Genomic DNA, 20,239 nt, shown 5'->3' with positions numbered 1-20,239 from the left:
ATATGGTTATATGGTCATGTATATGGGTTCATTTCCTATCATAAGACATGGGTACATTGACGCACCCTTTAAAAATTTGGGAGGGGTATCTTGGCTCATCCACTCGGTTTTAGAAATTGTTTAATATAAGCATTTGGTATCATAGTACAGGACTTCAATATGTACCACTATAAATTTGGATGGTCCACATCGTTCCCTTTCATGGGTAAAGAACTACCAAAAATCGAATTTCGGAGGTTATTGACACCTATTTAGCACGTTATATGGTTTATTACCTTTATATGTTTATGTTCCCTTTTAAATTTGGGAATTATCAAATAACAAAATTCGGTAAACGTTTTCTAGGAGCCATTGGTGTTCCTCTTATGACCAAATATTCAAAATTTAAAGGTTATTGACCGGCTTTATTATTGAATAAGTACAGGATTTATTATTTTTTCATAAGACACAGGTGTATTTGTGTACCAATCTTAATTTTTGGGAGGAGGTACATTTCTTATTGTCATATCAATATTTGGTAATTGGATAGTATCTCATTCATTGGGTAAATCAGTATGATTACGTGATCAGTTATTAACCTATGATGGGATTAGGAGTCCAGAACATTGGTACATTGAAACTTTGTAGGATAATTTGAGAATGCGTCATTGGTTTTGATTATTCCCGCCAAATATAAACTTAAGGAAGACGTTGTACCACGTGATTGTCCTTGATGAGGTAGTGTACAGGGATTCATTTCCTTTGTTGTGGTACTTCTTAAGTTTGAGTACACACACTTTTAGAAAACAGTTGGTTCTACTCAGGTAAACAATTGACGGACATTATTGACCTTATTGAACATATAATGATATGATTAATTCTAAGACTTAGGTATATCAAGAGAAGTATTCTTTAAATTTGGGAATGGTGATAAACAGAATTTTAACATAAGGTGCGAAATTTGAAACAATACATTGAACTTTAGTCACAGCTCATAGTCTAAGATCATTGGTGGTGATTGATTTGAAATCTGATAGCTAACCTTATTGAATCTTATGATTCATAGACGAAAGGCAATACATGCTACAACACTAGCAAAGTTATTGTTAATGCAATTTGATTGGCTGATCACTATCTTTCCTGCAATCTGATTGGTTGATCACTATCTTTCGTGCAATCTGATTGGTTGATGATTTTCAAATCTTTGCTGCATTCAGTTTTAAGTTTTGTTTAACATTTAAAAATCTTGGTTTCGTTTAACATTTTGCACTCACTGATAAATATGATCAAAACCGTTTATTTGTTAATCGAATAGTTAAAAACCGGATAAAGTTTGACGGTTAGCCGTGAAACGTAAAATTTTCTGAAACTTTTTGTTTGAAAATTCTTGCTTGCAAATTTTTTGTTTGATTTTTTTTCTGAATTTTGTTTGAAATTTTTTTTGACAACTTTTGTTTCAAAATTTTTTGTTTCAAAATTTTTAGTTTGAAATTTAAAAAAAATTTTCGTTTCAAAAATTTTGTTTAAAATTTTTTGTTTGAAATTTTTTCGTTTCCAAATTTTTTGTTTGAAATTTTTTGTTTTAAAATTTTGTTTGAAATTTTTTTTCGTTTCAAAATTTTGTTTGAATTTTTTTTTGTTTGATATTTTTTTTGTTTGAATTTTTTCGTTTCCAAGTTTTTTCGTTTCAAAATTTTTTTTCAAACTTTTGTTTCAAAGATTTTTGTTCGAAATTTTTGTTTGTAAACTTTTTTGTTTGAAATTATTGTTTGGAAAATTTTGGTTTGACATTTTTAAAAATTTGTGCACTCATTAGTAAAGAACCGGAACTATTTAGAAACTAAAACCTCTGGCAACATTATGGTGCAATAGTACACGTCAGAACATGGGGTTTGTTCTTGAAATAAAAAAAAAACACAATTCATTGAAATGGATTATTTTATTACACTCCACATACATCCATACCAGATAGTGGTTCTGGATATTGTCGATACAATGTATTTTGAACTTCTTGCACTAGTTTGTCTTTAGCATATAATTTTAATTCCAATTGAAGTCTCTTAAGGTCTATTGCAATATCAATTGGTGGAAACTCAATGTCCATTTGATCATCGAAACATCGAAAGATCGAAACATCGAAACAAAGAAAACATCGAAAAAGTGCGTGAATTCATCAAACATAACAAAAAATCGTCGGTGAAAGTTATTGAAATGGAATTAGGCATTCCTCAAACAACCGCATACCGCATTTTGACCGAAGTTTTGGGCCTTAAGAAGGTTAATTCGCGGTTTGTGCCACACAAACTCACCGAATACCAAAAAGTTGCATTGCAAAGACATCGTTAAAAGTGCTCGGCAGGATCGAAACTTCTTGAAATCGTAAAATTTTGAAACGAAAAAACTTGGAAACGAAAAAATTCAAACAAAAAAAATTTCAAACAAAAAAAAATTCAAACAAAATTTTGAAACGAAAAAAAAATTCAAACAAAATTTTAAAACAAAAAATTTCAAACAAAAAATTTGGAAACGAAAAAGTTTCAAACAAAATTTTAAACAAAATTTTTGAAACGAATTTTTTTTTTTAAATTTCAAACTAAAAATTTTGAAACAAAAAATTTTGAAACAAAAGTTGTCAAAAAAAATTTCAAACAAAATTCAGAAAAAAAATTCAAACAAAAAATTTGCAAGCAAGAATTTTCAAACAAAAAGTTTCAGAAAATTTTACGTTTCACGGCTAACCGTCAAACTTTATCCGGTTTTTAACTATTCGATTAACAAATAAACGGTTTTGATCATATTTATCAGTGAGTGCAAAATGTTAAACGAAACCAAGATTTTTAAATGTTAAACAAAACTTAAAACTGAATGCAGCAAAGATTTGAAAATCATCAACCAATCAGATTGCACGAAAGATAGTGATCAACCAATCAGATTGCAGGAAAGATAGTGATCAGCCAATCAAATTGCATTAACAATAACTTTGCTAGTGTTGTAGCATGTATTGCCTTTCGTCTATGAATCATAAGATTCAATAAGGTTAGCTATCAGATTTCAAATCAATCACCACCAATGATCTTAGACTATGAGCTGTGACTAAAGTTCAATGTATTGTTTCAAATTTCGCACCTTATGTTAAAATTCTGTTTATCACCATTCCCAAATTTAAAGAATACTTCTCTTGATATACCTAAGTCTTAGAATTAATCATATCATTATATGTTCAATAAGGTCAATAATGTCCGTCAATTGTTTACCTGAGTAGAACCAACTGTTTTCTAAAAGTGTGTGTACTCAAACTTAAGAAGTACCACAACAAAGGAAATGAATCCCTGTACACTACCTCATCAAGGACAATCACGTGGTACAACGTCTTCCTTACGTTTATATTTGGCGGGAATAATCAAAACCAATGACGCATTCTCAAATTATCCTACAAAGTTTCAATGTACCAATGTTCTGGACTCCTAATCCCATCATAGGTTAATAACTGATCACGTAATCATACTGATTTACCCAATGAATGAGATACTATCCAATTACCAATTATTGATATGACAATAAGAAATGTACCTTCTCCCAAAAATTAAGATTGGTACACAAATACACCTGTGTCTTATGAAAAAATAATAAATCCTGTACTTATTCAATAATAAAGCCGGTCAATAACCTTTAAATTTTGAATATTTGCTCATAAGAGGAACACCAATGGCTCCTAGAAAACGTTTACCGAATTTTGTTATTTGATAATTCCCAAATTTAAAAGGGAACATAAACATATAAAGGTAATAAACCATATAACGTGCTAAATAGGTGTCAATAACCTCCGAAATTCGATTTTTGGTAGTTCTTTACCCATGAAAGGGAACGATGTGGACCATCCAAATTTATAGTGGTACATATTGAAGTCCTGTACTATGATACCAAATGCTTATATTAAACAATTTCTAAAACCGAGTGGACGAGCCAAGATACCCCTCCCAAATTTTTAAAGGGTGCGTCAATGTACCCATGTCTTATGATAGGAAATGAACCCATATACATGACCATATAACCATATAAGGTAATAGAACCTCATCAAAGGGGAGAAATTGGGCCAAAAACCAAACACATGGTACAACATATTGCTTATGTTTATATTTTAGCAATTTTTACCCATGAAAGGGAACAAGATGGACCACCCAAATTTATCATGATACATGTTGAGGCATGTACTATGATACCGAATGCTCAAATTGGAAAATTTCCAAAATTTAAGGGGTTGGCCATGGTACCCCTTCCAAAAATTTAAAGGGTGCATCAATGTACCCATGTCTTATAATAGGAAATGGACCAATATATACATGACCATATAGGACCATATATTAGGGTCCTATACTATTATACCAAATGTTTAAATTGGGCAATTTCCAAAATTAAAGGGTGGTCCAAGGTACCCCTCCTGGGGGTGCATTAATATACCCATATCTCATGAAAGGTAATGAACCCCTGTATACGCCCATATAACGATATAGGATAATAACACCTCATCAAAGGTGATAAATTAGGTCAAAAGACCAAACACGTGGTTGTACTAAAATTTGGCAATTGTGTACCCATGAAAGGGAACAAGGTGGACCACCCAAATTTATAGTGATACATACTAGGGCTCTATACTATTATACCAAATGTTTAAATTGGGCAATTTCTAAAATTGAAATGGTGGGCCAAGTTACCCCTCCCGGGGTGCACCAATATACCCATGTCTTATGAAAGGTAATAGACTCCTGTATACGCTCATATAAACATATAAGGTAATAGGACCTCATCCAAGGGGATAAATTAGGTCAAAACCAAACACGTGGTACTACGTATTGCTTACGTTTATATTTTGGCAATTTGGTACCCCTAAAAGGGAACGAGGTGGACCATCCAAATTTATCATAATACATATTAGGGTCCTATACTATAATACCAAATGTTTAAATTGGGCAATTTCCAAAATTTAAGGGGTGGGCCAAGGTACCCCTCCCAAATTTTTCAATGGGTGCATTAATATACCCATGTCTTATGAAAGGTAATGGACCCCTGTATATTCCCATATAACTATATAGGGTAATAACACCTCATCCAATGGGATAAATTAGGTCAAAAACCTCCGAAATGTGAATTTTTGGCAATTTTTTACCCATGAAAGGGAACGACATTGACCCCCAATACTGATAGAGGTACATACTGTGGTCCTAGGCTACCATACCAAATTTTTAGATTTGGCAATTTCCAAAATTTAAGGGGTGGGCCAAGGTACCCCTCCCAAATTTTTCAATGGGTGCATTAATATACCCATGTCTTATGAAAGGTAATGGACTCCTGTATACGCCCATATAACTATATAGGGTAATAACACCTCATCCAAGGGGATAAATTAGGTCAAAAAACCTCCGAAATTTGAATTTTTGGCAATTTTTTACCCATGAAAGGGAACGACATAGACCCCCAATACTGATAGAGGTACATACTATGGTCCTACCCTACCATACCAAATTTTTAGATTTGGCAATTTCCAAAATTTAAGGGGGGTGGTCCTATGTACCCCTGCCAAAATTTAGGGGGTGGGGCATGGTACCCCTGCCAAAATTTAGAGGGGGTGGTCCTATGTACCCCTAGGTCATTGACCCCGGCCAGGGACCATGGGTCCTGAGGCAGGGACCCAGGGGCCAAAAAGTGTCCTATAGTGACGCGATTACTACTACGGACAATCTTATGAACCTTGTGATAAAGCCAAGATAACTGGAGAATATTGCACTCTGCAAAAGGTAAAATAGTGCTAGTTTTTATTTCTGCCCCCAGTTCCGAACGCCACGGTCGTCAGAGTTTGAATACATTAATCTATGATTGTACTCTCACCGGAAGAGTTTAGATTTGAATGTGTTAGTCCAATGTTCTATTATTCCCTCAGGTTTGAGAATTGTACTTGTAGAAGATAATAAATACATTGTAAAAACATGTTTTAGGCAGAATTTTACATTTTAGTAAATAAGATGTGAATTTATTTCAAATACATCAAGGAATTAGACTTACCTTATTTTGATCAATAATTACTGACATATCATTTAGAAATTACAAATAGTACGGTTTTAACGCCGACGGAAATCACATCTGTGTTTTATTCTTCGCAGTATACGGAATAAGGTTACCAATTCAACATATTGCTTCAACACTCAGATGACTTCATTCCTAGAACCGTGAAATGTTCGTAGGTTGCAGACAAGGGCACCAATCTTGGGGGGCCAGGGAGCCCGTGCCCCCGTATTGTATTTATGAATATACAATATTTGGCATAATTTAAATGCAATTTGTCATAAAATCCTCATACATATGCCTTCTGCATCTGAATCCCCCCCTCAATTTACAGAGAAATCGGCGCCCTTGGTTGCAGAGTGAAACCCTCTACTATTATGCAATGATGAAGCAAAAGTACTGCATATACAAGGACGACACCAATGCACCAAGAGTCTGAGTGTATACAAGAAGACATTATAACTAAACGTGACGGAAAATTACATTGCTACGTTATTAATTGCAGGGGAAAGTTGTTCTTTCAAGCTTGCTTTCTAACGCGTTTTAGACACTTTTTTGACTTACTTTATATGGCTTTCTGTATTATACAACATTGAGAACATATGGCTACGGCTATAACTAGTATCAGAATTTCAAACACTAGAGTATGACAGTGTCACACAGATACAGCAAGCTCGTCGTAGTCAGACAATATTGCACAACTGTCACCACATAAATCGCAGAAACCCATTTAAGATTATTACGAGATTTACAAGTGTCGTCAAACCGAAGTTTCAATTCTTGAATTAAATTATTACAACTCCTCAGATCGTAGTAACATCCCCCATAGTTCTCACAAAACTTGTCTCTATTCTTGTAGAGGATTTGCACTTCTCCGTAGCGAAAGAGGCACAAAGGCCAGCTGCTCCGAAGATGACATGTTAGCAATGCTTCCTAAGCAGTTAGAAAACGATCCCTGATATATCTGCTTCTAATTATTTTAGGTGTTGCCAGAAACTCGTGGAATGAGTGGGCACTAAATGGTGCATGACATATGTTACCAATACTCCCTAAGAACTTAGGAACGACTCTCGACAAATTCTAATTGTTTTAGGCGTTGTCAGAGGATCGTGGACGAAATGTGCATTGGGTGGTGATGATTAAGATACGGAAATCGAGTGTGCCTATGTGCTTGTCTGCGTATTGCTCTAGCTCTGAAATATCACTAGTGCAAATGCGATATTAGAAGTAGTATTTTGTTAAAAGGATAGATGCCTTTAATCTGAAATTTCGTTCTAAGGCATTACCGATTAAGAACCAAATCTGTGGGAACAGTTTGGAAAATCCAGCTATCCAAGTGTTCTTCAGGGATATGTTCGTCAATAAATATCAACTGCTTCATTCCAGTATATCTTTAAACACTTGAAGAAGTTTCTGGTGAATTTTAAATAGGAAAGTGTGTTTAGGAAATAAAAATACAGTAGGAAGTCGAAAATCCGAACTAATTGGGACCACAGATAATTCGGATTTTCAAATTGTTCGGATTTTCGACAATGACCAAAAAAATGCCATTTAGGCTTAAATATACTGTCGGTATGCTCTTTTATCGATACAGTGGTTATACAGTACATACAATAATTACAATACCGTACGTAAGGGTACTTATATTTAATGTTTCTGAAGAACCTGCTTGTACACTAAATTACACTGTTCTTGTAACTCACACATACAACTTAACTTGTATAGGCCTAAGGGAAAATAAAAATAAAAATAAGTATGACAAACAATTACATATGAATGAGCTTTTGTGAAAACACTGACTTCACACAACGCGGACAGACAACCAAATTGTTTATCGCTAATGCTAAGACAAAATGAAAAAAGCTTTCAGGGACTGCGTTCGGATTTTTAACGTTCGGATTATCGACGTCCAACTGTACTTGAATATTCATGCTGCAGCAGTATTGAGAATGGTTATGTCAAAATCACTGCTATGGCCATCTACTAAACATAATGCTCCGTATGATCCATCAAGATCAAGGGTCTGTATGAATTTGTTGCTTTATATTAATATATCCCTTCGGTGCCATTGTAAAGGTTCTTATATTTATCCTTATATAAAACTATTGGAGGAATCCAATTTGAACCAAATGCGTTGGTGCATCCAGCCATATTGACTGTTTCACAATTTCCTCCATCTGTACTCTTTTGTTCCTTTTCTATGCCATGATTTTTTGGTTGTTATTGTCGTTAGTTGCCGCTCAGTTATATCTGTATTTAAAATTAGTTCTGACTCGTCACGCAAGTCCAAAACATCAAGAGTATCCTGTAGTAGAATATAAAATTATATTACTGTTGCTTTGTTAAATTGTATGTGTCTTTCATACCTAGATTTTCCGTATAAAATTCCCAGGCATCTTCCCATAAGACTATAACACCATTTTTTCACTCTCTATCGTAACGAAGCGAATTGGTTATGGCGTTCCTTTGACATATTGTTTACATGGCTTCATGAATTAACTTTCTGAGCCAAACCAAATGCAGGAGTGGTTAATCCACATTCAGCTTATTCTGTATTTTAATTCTTTTCTTGGGACAATATAGAACTGCGATCAAGTTTTCGTATGGATACTTTGTACTTTCGTTCATTCAGTCTCTCGAAGTTCTGCGGGGAATGTTCAACGTTCTTGCAGCACGGTGACTTTCATACCCTGCTGGGAGTAATCAGAGCTTGACGTATTTTTAGACAATTTGGGTCTAGTATTTAATACCTTCTTCCCAATTGGAAAAGAAAATGCAGAAAACATGAAATTTTCGAGATGTCACAGCCACTTCGGTACAAAGGAATACATTTTCGACACTAGTATTAGTTAATACTAGCGATTAATTGGACTAGCGATTAATTTCCCAACTCGATGATAGTTAATATTCCGAAATAACATGCTTGTGTTTAGAATATCCTTTCCAAACTTAAAAAAGCACTATATCCTATTGTTAGGTAATAATTACCTTATTGACATATATTTTTAAGCAACATTTACAACTGAATGTTATATAAATAAGTCGGTTTTATAAAAATCTGGTTTTTCCTCACCTAACACATTTACACCTAATTTCTTTCTCTCGATTGACGTCTGTTTACTGTTTTTCTGTATATACAAAGACCACAAACACTGTTGCATACCACACAACTGTGAGTGATCGACTTATGAAACAGGTGTTTATGCTAAGTACATACGGTATTCAATATTCGACAGTTCGACTAGTGTTATTCGACGAAGTTATTCTCGTATACAGTGAATTTCAGATGAACAAAGAGTTATACAATTTCAAAATTACAGAATTTGTGGAAATTTTAAATACGGGTGGAATATATTATAAAGTACCTAGTAGAAATTCAAAGAGCTTGTCCGAAGTTGATGCAGAAGAAGAAGGTGAGGGTGGGTGAAATTGATTTCAACATGGTGCTCGTGGGACATACCAAACATATACAAGGTATTCAGAAACTACAGTATTCATTTAAGAGCACGTGCAATCACATGAGTGAACACAAAGTAGTTGTTGGAGTAGATAGTAGTTACTAAAGACGACGAATATGTGTGGGTAATGGTATCACATCTTCACTGTGGATCTTGACATAGCTGGACGATGGTCATTACAGCAGTCAAGCTAATGGTTAAAGTCTGTTCCGCCAGGCCTACCATATGAGTGATAGGGTTTAAAACAGGAAACATTACAAGACTAAATACCGGTAGAATGAATAAAGCAGTTGATCTGGCAGTATTGAGATCACATTGCCCTTTTGAATTTGGTCCTTCAAAGTGTTATATATAAGTCGAAAGGAGATGTTTAAATACATTACAAATGAACAATAGTCCAATCATACTTCCTTGAATAAAGACGGAAGGCGAATTGGATGCCTAACTTATAGCACCTGATAACAGAATGCCTCAAGTTAGTCTTGTATGGCTGATGTGAATAAACGTTGGATTTTCCCACTCACTTGCACACATACGACCATCACTGTGTCCGAGACAAAGGCGACTTTCACTGCTGAATATCACAGCCCTCCATTCTCGCCATCAGATACTTGTTGATGATGAGCAGGTGTCAGGAATACAAGAAGGCTACGATAAGGAAGGTTGCGAAAAGTGCGTAAGGGATACAGGAACGTAAATCTGCCTCCAACAAGGATTGTTTACAACTTTCTCGTGGCTATATGGTTAGAGCACGGTATTTCGATATGGACTGTCTTCTTCCATGCAAGAGATCATTCAGAACTTTTCGTCCAGAATGTATTAACTAGGTTTTTATTACATGTCTACCCGGGTCAACTTTGACTCTAAACTTTACTTGGAATCCATGTTGCACTCTTTCTGGGCTTTCGGCTGCCCTACTGTTCGATTATGAATCTGCGTTTTCATGTTGTATGCGATCATTGTTTTAATCCTCCAAACTAAAAACAAACACACAGTTAGAAAATGCCTTGGTATCACAAATTTCATATCATTACTCTTAATATTAGCTGAGATATTAGCATTTAATACCCTCTATTAATCCTGGGCTACTCTGTATTAATCCAGTTTTATAGTTAAAACTGAGTGAGATTTCCCGTCATGCAAAGAAAATTTGTATCTAATGGGTAGAGAGGGAGTCCAAAATTTATGCCAGGAATAGGTTATCTCACGATTCCCTCAATTTAGGCAATTATAACTCATTAAAATAAGCTGACACCGTCGCAGCGCTACTTTAAAAATGTTCAAAGGAAAAGTGATTTTCCATAATACTTTAATTTCTTGTTTTGTATTTTTAAAATGATCAAAGTTACGGGGGAATCGTTTAAAATTAATTTTAAAAAGTGTATTTATCACTTAAATCAAGGCAGGCTTTCTTCATTTAACTTTGATAGAAATTCTTGTCCCAAGGGGTGAAAGAAACTTAAAAAATCTTTTGCAAAGAATGACGGATGGACCATTTGAAATGAATTATTGAATATAGTTAGCTCTTGGGTTGAGCTGAGAGTTTTTGACACTTTACTTTGAAACATGTATCCTATTGGGATGGAACGTTGCTCCATTACTCTTATTTACTTAAATTATATTCAGAGTATTTACAAAGTGTTTCCTTGACTACAACTGTATGCGGCACCGTATCTAGTTTGACAATTAATATGAGTGATATTTTGAAATATTATGTTCAACATTGTTTCAGGTAGCTTCATTGAGGTTTATATATTTTTGTAGGCGTCTTCTTTACATTATAGTCATTGTCAAAATTGCCAGATTTATCAGCTTACATTTTCATTTTAGCAGCACCCAGCATGAAATAGTTGTATATTGTAAGGTGGTCCTCGTATGACATATCTTGGTCGTCAAGAAATCGTAAAGTTTGTCAAAAATCATCATGAAAGAACGTATTCATTTTATATTAGAAATCTTTGTAGCATGTACAGTTCTCCAATAATTTTTTCTTTAGAAATGTCTCTGTAATATAGTGCACAGATGTCGTGCTCCAGAGATAGATTTTAATCTCTTCTCGTCAACCGCAAGACAGACATCTGAATGCTTGGCACAGTAAATACTCCTATTACGCATACTTACTTTACTGGATATATGAGACACTGATTCGCCAGAAGGCAGAATACTAACCAATAACGCATCGTCGTGTTGTAAGAACTGAAGCAGAGTTCGTAAACTTCACGATCCTTTCTATTTAAATGATGCAAAGTATATTATTTTATGAGAAGATTTTGAGTATAACTCCCAATGTTGCAGTTGTTTTTAATCCAGTTCATCAAATCTTCAAAATACGAACTTTCTCGAGCTTGCATTCATGCAAGCTGTATATGAGCGGCTCAGGCAAAATAATGGTATGGCTCAGATCCTAACTTTCGAATAAACTGAAAAAGATTGACAATTCTCATGCAATTCAATGGAATGATACATCCAAACAAGCTTCTCTTTTTGTAGGTACTTTTCGGAAATTAAAACATATGCATACTCTTCTGTGTTTCGATTACAACCAATCCCACCAAATAACTCAATTTTACCGTGAATGTAGGTTGCATAATGTTTGATGTATCAACTTCCATGCATTTTATGGGAAAAACAGAATAAGTCCAAAATTATCAATCTTGACTTATCCACAGTTTTCAATGCAACGTTCACTCCTCTTTCGTATATGAGAACAGAAATACGTCCATCACGGATATTTCGACTCCTATTGAGGTTGGGCAAAAGGATTCATTAAATTGTATTTGTTAGAAAGGGAACATGTTCCACCCATGCTGTTCTTTCCAAACTACCATCTTCCAATTAAGTGACAGTTTCCACTTTTCCCGCGAAACGCTGCGTAAAATACAACAAAACCGGAGTTTTTGTATTTAAACAAGTGTTTTTGCATTGAAAATAATTGTGTGCAATATGACTGGCACAGACTCGAAGGAGTACCCGTAGTAAGAAACGGAATTTATTGCTAAAGTTACTTTACCTTCAAGCCATAAAATACTTGAAAAAGAATAATAATACGGAAGAATGTTCGTTTTATATCCGACTATTTTTGACGAGTATTCACCTTTAAGAGATACCGCTCCGCCACCAACGATCATCTTCTACTGTACCCAGCATTGTGGATTATCGCACAATATCGTACTTTCTATTGTAGCAAGCTTCAGAGCAGGACAGTCATGGGAATTCTGTCCCATTCCTCCCTGTACGTTTTCCATAGTTCATCTAGGGTGCGCTAGTGGCGATGCTAAAGACGTCGTTTCAACAGTCCTAATGTGTCCAAATCCATTGGACTGGCATCTGAGCTTTTCACAGGAATGTCTTCAATTGGAGGTATACGAATTCCTAATTCATCTCCCATTTCCTGATAAAAACGGAGTGATGTTCTGGCGGTATGACTGGAAGTATGACTGGAAGCCTTTCCATATGGATTATCATTTGGTTCGCGTCCATTCCATACAATTGTGTGATGTCTCTCCGATAAACAGGTGTCAGAATGGATTCTCGGAAATATATTGCATTCACCTTTACGTTTTTATCCACTTTGCGTGTCAGCAACTTACCCTCAAGCCACGAGGGAAACTTTCTCTGCACTGACGAACAAACTTTCTGCGTCCCTTTCCGTCAAGGTCACAGTATGTGTTGCACGAATACGACCACCAGCAGTGAGATGGACATATGAGTCATCCATTATGACAACTTTCTTCCATTTGGAATCCGGCAGGTACTTCTCACAGAGTTTCCTGCATTTCGTCTTAAGTTCGGCAATGTGACACGGTAGTATGTGGTGTACACGGGCCTTTATCACACACTTTAACCTGAGAAACTTGCGAATTGTTTTGTTCAGAGTTGACGCTGCAAGATAGAATCTGTGGCCCATATCATGTTGCATTGAGGGATTCTCTTGGCACGCCAATCGACGGTCTCCCTTAGTACTACGTGTGTAGCTTTGCTTGCAGTCCTTCTTCTGGTGGTTTCGTGGGTGAATATTTCACAAGGGAAGCCTGTTGTGTGTAAAGAATCACAACAGCTTTCTCAGTAGTCACCTCGAGTGTTAACTCATTCTCCCGACACTGTTTCACAATGCGTAGTTACGAACTTAGCATGGAAAAGGGCCATTATGTAATTCTCCCAATACCGGTTAAGTTTCAGATCCATTTAGTAACACTTACTACTAACACTCACACACCTACAAGGTCAGATACAATACTGCTCCCGCACCAACCCATAGTTACAGAATGACCAATCGAACTTGAGACCTCTTGCACCAGAAAGGAGCAACCTCTATCATGAATCGCCGTACTCCCATTTTGGAGGAAGAATTGTGATTCTGATAGATGTGTTGGTCAAGTAAATACTGTGTGTGAGATTAGTCAATGTACAAGAAAAAAGAAAGAAATCTTTCAATTTAACTTCTCAGATTACGTCCTTTAGACTAAGGGAGACGAAATGTACAAAAAAAGTATTGATGTTCGTGTGAAAATGTGAAATTCGTAGTCTTCTTTATCCGGAAATGGTATGTACGTTTCTAAAGGTCATTTATTCTCACTTAGTGGATAGTATCCTTCCAGGCCTTGCGACAGCTTGTTGCTTGCTCACCGATAAAATGTTTTTAGAAGCTTTTATTATATTCATTGTTTGAAAGGAAGAAGGGGTCTACAAGAGTAGCAAAAATGGGATATAAGTATTTAAAAGGCTGAGCACTACTGTGCTAGGCTAATTGTAAGAAAATGCAAGTTGATTGAATAGGGTAAAGGTTCAAGTGGTTTGGGTACAAAACCTCGCGGCGACAACCTCGCGGACCAAAACCTCGCCGCCCAAAATCTCGCCGGGCCGAAACCTCGCCTGGCCAAAACCTCGCCGCCCAAAACCTCGCGGGACAAAATCTCGCCTGGCCAAAACCCCGCCTGGCCAAAACCTCGCCGCCCAAAACGTCGAGGGCCAAAATCTCGCGGGGCCAAAACCTCGCCACCCAAAACCTCGCGGGCCAAAACCTCGCGCCCCAAAATATCGCCATACCCAAAATCTCGCCTGACCAAAATGTAAATGTTCCAACAGATGATAAGGATGACGGTATAAAAGACGCTGTTTCAGAAGAAGTGTCACGGGTATTTGACCAAGTCCCGCGATACCATATGAAAATTCTATTTCTGTATTAGAGGATTTCAATGTGAAGGTAGGGCGACAGGATGTTTTTAAACTGGTTATAGGGAAAGAAAGTCTGCATAAGGAAAGTAATGACAAATAACGGGGTTAGTTTCGTGAACTTTGGGACATCCAAAAACTTAAAATTTTAACAAAAATCAAATAATATTTATGAAAGTATGAAATAATATATGAGTTTTTACGACGTCCTTGATTATGTCCTGTAGGTTAAAGGTGACGTAGATGACCAGGATGAAGGAAATGATTGAATATAGAAACTGGAAGGAAATGGGAATAACCCGAGAAAGCCCACGCACACAATGTTTTATATCTTCTTCTTCTTCTTCTTATTATTATTATTATTTGTAATGTGGAATTGCATATTAAGAAACTCATTGGGTAAATTTTAAAGAAAAGTTTCATTCGCGGCGAGGTTTTGCCCACGCGATGTTTTGGGTGGCGAGGTTTTGGCCCGGCGAGGTTTGGCAACGCGAGGTTTTGGCCCGGCGAGATTTTGTCCCGCGAGGTTTTAGGCGGCGAGGTTTTGGCCACGCGAGGTTTTGGCCTGCCGAGATTTTGTACCGCGAGGTTTTGGGCGGCGAGGTTTTGGCCACGCGTGGTTTTGGGCGGCGATGTTTCGGCCGCGAGATTTTGTCCGTTGACGAGTATTGAACATTATTAGTCGTATTATGTACAACGGAGTGATTGAGGCCATTTTGATAGTGAAGGGACGAGGAAAGAGTTACACAGTATCAAAATAAAGAAGCACATAGCCAAATGAAAAAAAACACGTTGTAGTGATAGGAGACTGTCGAGAAATAGTACAACTAAACTCAATTCATATGGACAAGGTATAGTCTGTGTGGGGTTATTTGAAGGGCGCACTCTGTATTCGCGTATTTCACATACGATGCACAGCATTTGGCAGGCGTTTTAAGATCAATTCTATAAGACCGTTGTCTTACGTTACTTCAGTATAGTGTCAGTAATTTAGTGGAGTACACAATATTTTCCAGTGTCCTCCATAGGTAGAAATCTAATGATGGTTCTACCCAGTTTTGCTGAAGAAAGCAATTTTCATCTGAATAGTTTTGTACGTATCTGGCACAATCTTTTCTTGCAGCATGATAAGGTGTTTGGTTGTCAGTGATTTTGCAGCCAACGCTGATTCTGCAAGTCCTCTAGCAAACACACTGCACCACACTGTTAATCCTAAAAGATTATCTCGTTGTCCTTGCACAATGTTTGGAGTTAAGTTTGTTCCATTCAGTTTGAAAGTAGCCTCATAAGATCAAAAATCAAATCAATAATATGCTCCTTACTTCGTATACATTCAGAATCCAATCACACAACTAAATGCATTTATTTGGACCATGTTAATCCAAAATATTAAACAAACTGGAAATATGTGACCTGCCGTTCAGATTTTTTTTTCAGAAACGTTGTTTAAGGCTGCAACACCTTCTCCACACTTCTCTTCGTTGCTCTCTGCTACATTGTCCTTTGTTAACATTATACAAAGTTCCCTTCACCTTAAACTTCCCACATGATATCTTCGTTGTTACATATGATGGTGACGAAGTGCCAAAGTCAGTCCTCCATTATATTTGCACCTCAAACATATTTTTAGTTTAACACTTTAAAATTCACTTGCTCGCATCTACAATTTCGTGTAAAATACTACTGCCTCCAGCTTACCGACCTGAGACGGAAGTAAAAACGTGCTCGCGTATGTTCAGCTAAAATCAATCAAAGTCTAACGAACTTATATTATTAATTTTTTATTATTAACTGAAAGAATATAAACAGTACTTTGGGACTCTCTTTATTGGAAGCAGCATCTAAATGTTCTTTCCGTAAGACTATCTTTCAGAATATGCTCAAAATATTTGGAGACAGAATTTGACAGAGTACTTGAAAGAGCTTGTTCTTACAAATTTATGCTTGTTTTACCGACGAAAATGTCTGAATGCTGAACATGGGTGATAATGCCAGTAATTTAAGCATTTTTAATCACTAATTTTGTTATGTGAAGTGATTTGTGACTGACGAAATAACCATCTTAGTAGGGAGGGTTATAGTAGACTTGTGGCTTTCAGGTACTATATTCACGGTATTGTCGACAAAGAGTTTGGTCTAGAAGCTGGTTTATATGGAATGGCAGTTGAAAGGTCCATAAGATAGGCAAGAGAATGCACTTGGTTCTGAAAAAGTGTGTAAATGAATGAACAGGGAAATTTGGATATGAGTGCTTAAGCAAATTGGTTTGAATTGGAGTAGATATACTAAAATTAAGGAAAACACTAGTAGATGTATGTCAGGAAATGTGGTTACTGTTTACAAAACTCGTAAGTTTTTAATGTATCTTTTCATAAATAATAATAAATGAGACTCATCACCAATACATATAATACAAATGTTGTGGGGAAGGGTTATTACGAAGAAGTAAGTTGGCAGCTTTTTATCACCTTCCTTTTATCGTAAAATATTAAAATAACAACCAAGTAGAAAAGTAGTAATTAAAAGTTATTGTTGAAACAGAAACTGTACGTAACGAAATAGAAAACACATTGTTGTAAGTGATTCAGAAAGTTTACTACAATTAAATTTATCCATAATTATACATTGCAAATATTATTATTCGTAAACTTCCAAAAGTACTCTAATACGAAAATACGGTCATGTTTTTCATTGTTTTAAAAAAGAACCTAATTACATATTCGTGATATTTCACTGATGCTAGGGCTAGAATACGACTTGGAGAACATGATAGCAGGACCAATCCTGATTGTGACGACAGCATGTGTGCTGACCCAGTCCAGGACTACACACCAGAGAAGATTCACACTCACAAGAAGTTCAATCTCCCAAGCATTCTTATGAACGATATTGCACTCGTCCGATTAAATAAGAACGTTAATTTTTCAGGTAAGTTTCCTGCTATAATTGTAGAACATTAATTGACTATAAAACACAAATTTAGAGATATGATTTTGCTATAATTATAGAAGATTCAATGATGTATTTAATGTTTCATTAAGAAAATAAAACAGAAACAGAGAAAACGGGGTTGAGTATCTCTCAAAATTCATTGAATTTTATCGGGTAAAAATGGAGCTAGAAAATATCAGAGGGATGAAATCTTGAATATTATGATTAATGTTAAATTTATGATTAATGTTAAAATAAGAAAATCTAACACGAAACATCTATTTTAGTTCAAATATAATAGGAAGTAACTACTTTAGTTCAAGTGGAAAGCATTCATGTTCACATTTAGAAACGGAATATTTTATAAAATTAATGTTTAGGTTTAATAAATATATACTCATTTAGGAAAAAGAAAGAAGCATGGCGCCAATCCTGGGTATGTGAAAAGTCCCGGGCTCCCAAATTTGGCTTAGGTCTCCCAGAATCTGCATATTTTCGATTGGATATAAAACTAACTAACGCTATGGCTTCGTATTCCTATTTCTGCGAGATCCATCTTAATGTTGCCCTCCCATCTGCGCGTAGGTCTTCCTAATGGTCATCTTCCGATTGGATTTCTAGTTAAAGTTTTGAAAGCGTTCCTACTTTCTTCCAGTCTGGGTACACAACCTGCTCACCTAAGCCTCTTAGATCTGATGACCTTAATTATGTTTGGTAAACGGTATAAATTATGCAATTCCTCATTATGAAGTTTCCGTCATTCCCCATTCTCGCTCAACTCAGGATTCTATTCTCAAATTCTTTCAGTCTGTATTTTTCCCTCAGAATAAGCGGCCATATTTCTTGACCATACAGCATAACAGACATAATTACCATTTTGTATATTATAAGTTTCAAATTCCTTGACAGAATTCGCGAAAACAAATTATTTTCAATTGAATAACAACACGATCTCCCCGTTTTCAGTCAATATTACATTTTTTGTTGATATGGTTTTGGTCTGTTAATACTGATCCTAGATATTTGAAAGTGCCCACTTTGTCGAAAGTATTATTTGATATTTTGACACATCCATAATTTGGAATATTTCAACCCCGATGAAATTTCATGTATTTAGTTATTATAGTTACATCATCAGCATACGACAAAACCTGGTGAATACCATTTAACTCTAAGGCACTGGCTGCTATCTTTGATTCTCCTTATAGGGTACTCCAGACCAAAATTGAATAATAATGGCGTAAATTAATTTTTTTCTGGGGGGCAAGAATTAATATTTTGGCCCCTAGAAAAAGTTGTTTTGAACCCTCACAGAAAATTGATCCTTCTTTCAATTTTCTCTTACTTTTGTGGACCCTTCCGCACGCCTCTGCGTCCGTTCCATACATAACAAATTAATTAAGGAGACTGTATTGGCAAATCTCATAGCCATACAAGAAAATATTTTTTCTAGGGCCAATAATAGTAGACACTTTTTATTGAAATGGGCCCACGACTCATTTTTGATTTATTTCCCTTTTGTGTGCTGTATTGTGTGTGTGAGGTTGTGAACATGTTTGATGCTTCATTTATAATTTCATGTTTGTATCGTATATACAGTAAGAAACTTTTGTCTTAAAGTGGGGTCCCCCTCGAACGGCGGGAAACTTCCCTGAAGGGGCAGTTATCCTCTGCCCTCCATAAGTTACGGTCCTGTGAAAAGCATCTCCTTGTTTCAGGACATAATCGATGTGAAGTCTCGTGAAGAAGTATTTTCCTACCCGAACTTTACTTTGGGATTTATTTAAACACTCTTAATTAATCTAAGTAATATTTTGGCATTCCAAATTCTGTAAGAATGATGTACAATCTTACTCCTCTAAGCGAGTCGTAGGTCTTTCTAAAATCAATAAAAAAAATTGTACCGGGGTATTGTGTGCCCATTTCTTTTTGAGTATTTGTCGAGTGGTAAATATCTGGTCGGTAGTCGATCGATTTTGCTTAAATCCACACTAATAAGCTCCAATAATTTCATCTGCGTATGGGTCAATCTTACTAATAAAATGTTTAAGAGGATTTTATAGGATCTTGACAGAAGGAAGATGCCTAGATAAGTATTAGAAGCAGTTTCGTCGCCTTTCTTGTAAATGGGAACAAAGATTGATCTTTCTATTCTAGTGATAATTCGTCCCTGTTCCAGATAAGGAGAATGAGTTTGTGTATCTTGTTCCACAATTTTTCCCTCTATCTAAAATTGGATCAGCCAGAATTTCACCTACACTCGGAGATTCGTATCTCTTTAGTTTCTTTATAGCGAGTTCTACATTTATACGGTTGGGCTCTGGAATAAATGATTCTGCTGTGTGCATTTCCCTTTCTACACGAACATTGATTCTGGCTGCGTGTTAAGCAGATCGTCAAATAAATCTGTTAGTTCATTCCAAATGATATCTGCATCAGTTGATCCGTTGGCATTCTTTAAATATTAAGTGCGAAATTAATAGCGCTTCTTAAATTCGTTGATGCTCTTATACATGTCTCAAATGTCTTTGCTGTTACTATTATCTTCAGGTTCATTAATTTACTATCAAAAAATATTTGTCTTTGTTCTAAAAGGTTTGGAAATGTTTCACCTGATTTCAATGAAACTGTGTTCAAATTTT

At 35.8% G+C, this 20,239-nt stretch overlaps 1 protein-coding gene and 1 long non-coding RNA gene across 3 annotated transcripts in view; one reads left to right on the top strand and one right to left on the bottom strand.

Annotated features, from left to right (window-relative positions):
- Positions 1-20,239, bottom strand: part of LOC145664391 (uncharacterized) — a 225,148-nt gene that overhangs the window by 100,227 nt on the left and 104,682 nt on the right. The gene's annotated exons all lie outside the window — the stretch shown is intronic.
- Positions 1-20,239, top strand: part of LOC145664390 (melanization protease 1-like) — a 266,717-nt gene that overhangs the window by 169,404 nt on the left and 77,074 nt on the right. For both annotated transcript variants that reach the window (XM_081731054.1, XM_081731053.1), the window contains exon 5: positions 17,410-17,594. In XM_081731054.1, coding sequence (XP_081587180.1) covers positions 17,410-17,594 — 185 coding nt within the window. The remainder of the gene's footprint in view (positions 1-17,409; positions 17,595-20,239) is intronic.

The sequence above is a fragment of the Thermobia domestica genome, chromosome 11 (assembly GCF_964235325.1).
Source record: "Thermobia domestica chromosome 11, izTheDome1.hap1.1, whole genome shotgun sequence".
In the NCBI taxonomy this organism is placed as follows: domain Eukaryota; kingdom Metazoa; phylum Arthropoda; class Insecta; order Zygentoma; family Lepismatidae; genus Thermobia; species Thermobia domestica.
Note: the sequence above shows the minus strand (reverse complement) of the source record. Positions and strands in the feature narration are given on the sequence as shown.